At 47.8% G+C, this 7916-nt stretch overlaps 1 protein-coding gene across 1 annotated transcript; it reads right to left on the reverse strand.

The window, feature by feature from the left end:
• Window positions 1-1264: 1264 nt before the first annotated feature.
• On the reverse strand, window positions 1265-4190 carry LOC130256402 (regulator of G-protein signaling 2-like). The gene is made up of 5 exons (XM_056497991.1): window positions 3940-4190; window positions 3701-3802; window positions 3547-3608; window positions 2480-2646; window positions 1265-2096 (listed from the first exon to the last, which is right to left on the reverse strand). The coding sequence occupies exons 1-5, from the start codon at window positions 4035-4037 to the stop codon at window positions 1902-1904; spliced, it is 624 nt and encodes a 207-aa protein (XP_056353966.1). The 5' UTR covers window positions 4038-4190; the 3' UTR covers window positions 1265-1901.
• Between the last annotated feature and the right edge of the window lie 3726 nt (window positions 4191-7916).

A 7916-nucleotide genomic window follows, 5' to 3' on the forward strand; every position in this document is an offset into this window, starting at 1 on the left:
AAGCAATTATCAGCCCAAATCTGTTTTCCCTTGATAGTGTAAAAAAAAAAAAAAAACCCTGCTGCAGGAAATTATTGGGATGAGTTTTTCTTGTGCTTTCCTTATGTAGACTTCACTGAGCAGCAGATCACACAGCCCCAGCCACCTATGGCAAGGTGGGGGCTGTACCAGATTGATTTCTGTGCACAGAGCCAGTATAATAGACATGTATATCTGTGAATATGTATGTATTTACTCCACTATACAAATGTAATCATGGACTGATTTGGGTTGGAAGCCCAAAGATGATCTAGCTCCAGCCTCCCACCAGCCCAGGCTGCTCAAAGCCCTGTCCAGCCTGGCCTTGAACATTTCCAGGGATGGGACAGCTACAGCTGCTCTGGGCTACCTGGTCCAGTGCCTCTCCACCCTCATAGCAAAGCACTTCCTTCCTAATATCCAATCTAGTCTGACCTACTCTGTTGGAATTCATTCCCCTTTTTCCTGTGAAAAGTCCCTCTCCATCTTTCTTGTAGGCTCCTCTCCTGCAATGCCTATATGTCAACCTAAAGGAGTTGCTTTCAAGCAGCTTTTGGGTGTGTAATTGGAGTAGAAAATACCATAGTTGGAATTTTGTTGATACTTGGAAAAGTGGAGTGTTATAGAAGTGACTGCTGTGGCTATATGTGAAATAAGCAATTGAAGCTGTGAGCTGAGCATTGGAGTCAAAACAGCTGGAGCCAGGACCTAAACAGACCTGAAATGCAGATGCCACAAAGCCAACTAGAGACTGGTTTTTGGGAAAAAACAGTACATGGAATAAAAATGACCAGTAACTTTCCTCTGAGCAGCTGTCATCTAGCTGAGTCCAATGCCTTAATTGTACTATTGCCTCTCCTGACTTTGCACAGGTGTAGTGACACTAAAGTCCTCCTAAACCCTTTCTGAAGCAGAGGTCTGGGGCAGGACTGGGTGCCTGTGCTGCCCATGGCATCCTGTGCTCTACAGCAGCACTGCTGCTCTCTTTGATCTGGCATCGTGGGCAGCTCAGTGTGTGCCCTGCATGTCTCAGACTGGCTTCACAGGCATGTTGGGACAGAGGATGTGGTTGAACACGTCTCCCTGTTAAGCTTGCAAGCCCTGAAGGTTTTTTTTTTTTGATAAAACCCAAACAGAAAACTAACTGCTTTAAACTTAGCCCTGTTGAGATCTCACCCAGGACCCAGAGCTGCCCAGTGTCCAGTGCCAGACAGTGTGTGCAACACAAATTAGGCAACAAAAGAAGCTTTGTATCAAAATAGTTTATTAAAAACAATAAAACTTCACTGAAGCTTGCTGTCCTCAAGACAGAATTATGACATTGCAGCATTTGACACAATCATAATCCACATAGAAATATAATACTATACAGCTCCTGTTCGCCTTGGCCAAGTTCTGCCCTCGGTGTGGCCCCACACAGCCCTGCTGACACAACCCAGCCCTGCATACTTTCGCTGCAGAACCTGTTCCTCTGGGAACTGAGCTATTCCATCCCTTCCTCCCCTCACAGTGCTGTTACTGTGAGGAGGCAGCACAGAAACCCAGCACAGCTCCTGGCAGCTGGAGGCAGCAACAGAACCGGTGCGAGCACACCGAGCCGCCGGCAACAGCGGCGCTGGGGGAGGCTCGGGAAAAATAAATAGGCAACCAATGGCTCGAGTTCCCAGCAGTGCCCAAGTGCAGGGAGCAGCTCCTGTGCACCAGGAGGAGGCTCTGTCCGGACCTGCCGTGTCCCCTGAACGCCATCAGCTCTGCACCAAAGTCTGTCTGTCCTTGCCCTGCGGCAAACAGAGCGCCCAGCCTCTGGGGTCAGGGCGCTGCTGACGAGCCGAGGCTCGGCTTCCTCGCCAGCCCAGGGGCTGCTTCTCCCTCCTCTGCGTGGCTCATGTGCCCTGGGCTGCCCTGCTGAGAGGTGCCTTCTTGCACAGCTCCTGGTAGAACTCGGACTCCAGGAAGCGCGGGTAGGAGTTGTTCTCCATTAAGCTGTACACTCTCTTCTGCGCCGCGCTGAAGCAGGTGTGGGTGGGTCCCTGGATGTTCTGTGCAATCATGGTCTTGGTCTGGAAGTCTATGTTTATCTGAAGTACAGAAAGAGGCATGTTACTCCAGAGAACAGGATTCAAGTGAGTGTAATACACTGTACAACTTCTGAAGAGGTGAAAAAAGAAACACCCCCATTACTACAGGGTCAAATTACTGGAGAATTCTCTTTAAGAAAATTCTTCTTTTGCACAAAACCCAAACTAATTCAGATATGTCTTTTCTCAGTTAAAATGGAAATTCTCTGCCACACTGCTTGTGCCATTTTCCAGCTTGGTGTAAAGGCAGGTGTATTCAGACACAGATATTAACAGTGAGGTTATGCACAAGGCAGTTTGAGTTCTGTACCTTGAGTTCAAAGAAATAATGGCTTTAAGAATGCACAGAGCAGAGCATCTATGTTTAAGCAGCTTTTCTTTACCTCTTTGGGAGCCTCCTTTTCAATGAAGTCATTGTAGATTTTCTTTGCTTTTGATGTCAGCTTTTGGGGTGATTTCGTTTTCTTGAAGTCCTCACAGGCCAACCAGAACTCGATGTTCTCTTCACAAAACTCAGACTTCAGAAAAGCTCGGAAAGCAGCAAGACCATCTAAGGAAAGAAAAAAAACACCATCAATTAACTATTTCAGGAATCTTGAGTTTACCTATTGGCCACATCAATTTCTACCAGCATGTTTTGCTGTAGGTCTATTTTTTCAGCACTATCATGGCAATAAAAAAAAAAAAATCCATAATTTATGTTTGCAAGCAAGTTAATGCTTTTAACAGCTTGGCAGGTTTCACTTTGAGTTTGCCATTTCTTAGGCAAACACAAAAAATGAAATAATTTCTATGGTTATGTTTCCTCCTGTGATGCCTGAGAGTACATTAAAAAAAAACTCACTCTAGATAAGCTCTCCTCTGTTAACCTTTACACTGCAGTAAATATGACTGCTATGGTACTCTGGAATATTCTTTCAATGGAAAGGATGACTCAAGCTCAAAGAGCAAATAGTAATGTTATTTCTTAGTCTTTTTGCTTTGCTAGTGAATGCTGCTTCTTGTAGAGCTACAGTAAAACCCCGAGATCACTAAACCTGTGCTGCAGAATCCTTTCCACGTTACTAGAAAGAGCTTGCTTTGGTTATACAGTGAGCTCAGGGGATAAATGCCCTCTTCCCAGCTGCCAAATGGGAAAAACCAAGCTGACAGGTATGATTTTAGCTACAGGGTTTTCAAGAAGAAAAAAAAAAACCGAACAAACAAAAAAAAACCAAAAAAAAACCCAAAAACCACTGAGATATTATTTGTTTTATCATTAGCTTACTTTTTTTTGTAAAAACCCACTTCTATGTATTTTGGCTTTAAACTATTAAAAGCATTTAACTTGCAAGACCAGAATCAAAGCACGAGAGGTACAATGCTGATACAGAAGGAAGCAAACTCTTACAGACATAAAAATTTCTCCATCCCTTTGTTCCCAAATGATACTTTTTGAAGACAAACTTACATTTGTTAGCAAGAAGTTCATCAAAGGCTTCTGACCACAGCTGGGCTTCTTCAGGGGAGGGTCTGCAGAAAGAGAGGGAGAACATCAGACTACACTGCTCAAGCATCACTGCTTTTGAGGAATACTTAAACAAAGTCCCTTTCCCATTATTTACCTGAAGTAATTACGGTGTTTCCCTGCCTTCTTAGATTTCCTTTTGTTAGAATTGGAAGAGTTCTGCAGGAAGTAGCTGAGTCTCGTTTTCCAATCCTTAATGCTGGAAGGAAGAAGAGGGAGATGCTCGTTAGGAACGAGCTTGAGGCAGCAGCGCTTTCCCCGAGGCGGGAGTCACCCGCAGCCCCCGAAGGCGAGGAAAATGAATGAGGAAAAGCCCTGGGGCGGGGGGGGACTCACATGGTTCTCTTCATCCTGCCCTTGTCCGCCTCCTCGGGCTCGCTGCGGCGGCGGCTGCCCCGCTCCATGCGCACCGCCACGAGCAGCGCGCTCTGCATGCTGAGCCGAGACTAACCGAGCCGAGCTGAGACTAACCGAGCCGAGCCGAGACTAACCGAGCCGAGCTGAGCCGAGACTAACTGAGCTGAAACCGAGCCGAAACTAACCAAGCCGCGCTGGCCGCGCCCGCTCTTATAGCCCCGCGGGCGGGGCTGGGCTGGGCTGGGCTGGGCTGGGCTGGGCTGGGCTGGGGGCGGCTCCGAGCCAGGTCTTTCCCAGTATAGCAAACTCTGCCTCTCCTCCGCATCGCGTCTCTTTCCCCCCTTTTTTTTTTTATTGTTTTTCTTTACTCCCCCCCACCCCCTTCTTGGAAATCGTGTCACACCGCCACAGGGCTGGCTGTCCTTTGGCCAGTCACCAACGTGCCCTGCTCTTCTGGAGGTGTTTAAGGTTATGCAGATTTTTGAGTGCGCGAAGAAGGAAGGATGTAGCCGTGTTTCTTGAAAAATTAAATAGCTCTAGGTTTGGGTGTGCGGTGCTTTTGGTGTGGCCCCTCTGCTGAGGCAGGCTGTGGATCCTTTTGAGTTTAGCTCTGGGCGGTGTTGCCACCTACCAGTGAATTGTGTAAATTACCAGCGCTGGGAGCTGAAGTTGCAGCGCCTTCCTCGAGCCCTCAGCTTGTTGTGGTCCTTCTCAGCAGTGTCCAGCTGGAGGGTATCATGTCCAAACAATTTGGATTTAGGAACCATGTGAGTTTCTCTTTACTCTCTGCTTTTTGCTCTTTTCTGTGCATGTGTCTTCCTCTCCACAGTACCCCAGAGCCTGTCTTTCCTGCCACAAAAAGCAATATTCAGAGAGACTGACTCCCAAATTGCCAGCTGACTTCGACACAATCACGTAGCATAAATGTCTGATCCATTTAGATAATCGCTGTGTCCTTACAACCTCTGCTTGCCGAACATGCACAAGATGCACTGAAGAGCTGCACTTTGCTTTAAAAGAGATGTCAGGGGAAAAGGAATGCCATTTAATTTGTGACAGCTTTTGAAAAACTTTTCAGTGCTTCTGGTTCTACTTTGCAGTATATATTGATTATCTGACAGGAAAATAAAGTTCAATCCTGTAAATTTTACCAAATCAGTCTAAATGATTTTTGCAACAGGTAGCTCTTAGTCCTGTATATGGTACATATATAAAGGGAAATTATTGTGAGGGTGGTTACCATGGGAGAAACTATGGAAAGAGTAAGGCTCTAAGTAACAGCATCACTTCCAGAAACTCTGCGGGGTGAAGCTGCCAGAGCAAAGAGCGGGGCAGGCAGTGCCAGGATGATGGATGGGTCTGTGCTGACTGACTTCCAGCACTTCCATCGGCACGGGTGGAGAGCCAGGGCCAGGAGAGCTTTGAGATGGGGACAGCCTGGGACAGACACAGGGGAACAGCACAGGGGCTGTGGGACACCTGGGACACCCTGGAACAGACACCTGGGACAGACACAGGAACAGCACAGGGGCTGTGGGACACCTGGGACAGAGGAGAACAGCACAGGGGCTGTGGGACACCTGGGACAGACACAGGGGAACAGCACAGGGGATACGGGACATCCTGGGACACACAGGAACATCACAGGGGCTGTGGGACACCTGGGACAGACACGGGAACAGCACAGGGGCTGTGGGACACCTGGGATAGACAGAGGAGAACAGCACAGGGGCTGTGGGACACCTGGGACAGACACACGGGAACAGCACAGGGGATGTGGGACACCTGGGACACACGGGAACAGACACCTGGGACAGACACACGGGCACAGCTCCCGCACGTGCGTCCTGGCACAGGCAGCCTTGGAATAACACCGGGAAATTCAGCCCTGGCCTTGCCAGGCTGCAGCCTCTGCAAAGGATCAGATGATCTGCAGAGGAGAACAGCACGTCCCCACCTGCCACCCGACCTGCAGGTTTCCCCCGTTTGGATGCTGGTTTCGAGTTTCTTTCACCTGATTCTCGATGCTGGATGGTGGAAGGGGGAAACTTCAGAGTCTAGCAAGCTACAGTAAGGTTTGGTTAAGCAATTATATTTTGGGAGCTTACCCGTAGCACAGCAGAGATCCTGCAGATGTCTAAAGCCTGACAAAATGTTTTCTTGTTGGTCCAAGAGGAGGACTGCAAGGGTAGAGCTGGGATATTCCCAGCATCTGCCAAGTTGCAAAGTTGGCAGTAGTCAGCATATGGAAAATTGCACCATGAATCATGTATTTATCTAATGCTTTCTATTTCAAACTTTTAATTGTTTCTTTCAGAAACCCATAAGATGGAAGTGCCAGTTAAGGAAGGCAGTTATAACATGTAATGTCTTTCAAGAGTGGAAAAAACGGAAAAAATTAGGCTGAATACGGAATTGTGAGGTTAGATGACCTTACAAAAATTCTTACTGTAACATTTGGTTGAAAAACTATTTAGATTAAAATTGAATGTTGTCAGTTGAGTTGGGTGTATTTAGGTTTATGTATTTGTTACACTCTTAAAGCATGGATATTGATGATTTTTCTAGTAAAAGAGACAATTTAAAAAATACTTTCTTGCTTCACCATGGTGTGTTTTCTGGCTGGGACAGCTACCTTTGCCAGGACATCAATTACACATCTGCATGATAAAACTTGTTTTCCATTCGTGTTCAAAGACCAAGAAAAGGCATCTGACCTCCCACAATGTCACCAGTGTGCAAGGACCCAGTCAGGGCTGGGATGGAAGGGAAGAAGCTGCTGGGAGGGGACCAGGTGAGTTCTCTTGAGAATTCCCCAGGTGCTGTGGGCATGAAGTGGCCCTGGGTGGCTGCAAGAGTGTTTGGGCTCACTGTGCAGTTTTAAGGGCACCAAACCAAGCATGACTTCATTTTATCAGTTTCTGGTTTTTCATTGCAAGATGGCAAAATAGCTCAGGTGCTTTGCTCCCCTTTCTGAAAGGGGGTCCTTTCACACCAGTGGTGCCATTCCTTGGCTGGGCAAAGGAGATTTGGCATCTCAGCCCTGTCCTGTGCTTGCAACAGTATATTGAAGATTCCAGGAAAATGAGGAATTGGGGTTGTAAAGAAAAGCCCTGGGCTGCAAGTGCAGCACAGGTTCAGGTGTGTTAGCGCAGCACAGTGAGGAGTGCTGCTGGAAAATCAGTGTCTCCATCTGTGATTCCTTCCACTGGGGACGGGGCTGGTGGTGCCAAGCAGTGCCCAGGGCAGCCCTGCAGCTCTGCCTGTGGGTGTGCTGGCCTCTGCCCTGGCAGCAGGGAAGCTCCTGGTGCCTGAGCACAAACGCAAACACAGTGCTCGAGCTTTTCCTTTACGTCCTCCTTAAAGCTCTGTCTATTTCTGTCCCACTAATCTCGTTGGCAAGGGGCAAGGCCGAGGGAAAGTGGTGGGAGGAGAGAGCCCAGAGCCCAAACTTTGCTATTGAAGTCGGTGACAGATTTGCCATCGCCTGCAGCGAAATCTGATGTCAGACATTTAATGGCACAGGCGCTCACCCTGGAGATCACACTCGGCTTTTCAGAGCCCTTCTTGAGAATGTTCTGTTCTTTTTGCTGCTGATACAATTCCTACGGGCACCAGGGATGGCTGGATGTACAGGGGGCTGTAACACAGGCAATAAACATCCCAGGGAGAAGATGAGGATTTTTCCATCTCGGTTACATTCCGTGTCGCAACAGCTACGCTGGTCTTTCGAAGCCGTCAGTGAGTTGTTCTCACTGAATGGTTCTGAAATCCATGTCTGCATTTTGTGAAATGCCAGTTCTTGCTTCTGTCTTTTGCTTGGGCTGGTAGGACACAGGAAAAGTGGTCCAGAGTTTCTAGCTGGGTTTCATAAAGCCAGAGGATAGAACATGCTTTTGTGTGGTAGTTCAAACCGTGCATGGGAATTATTTGAGGGATGTCCTATTGAACCCTCA

Source organism: Oenanthe melanoleuca, chromosome 8 (assembly GCF_029582105.1).
Source record: "Oenanthe melanoleuca isolate GR-GAL-2019-014 chromosome 8, OMel1.0, whole genome shotgun sequence".
Taxonomy (NCBI): Eukaryota; Metazoa; Chordata; class Aves; order Passeriformes; family Muscicapidae; genus Oenanthe; species Oenanthe melanoleuca.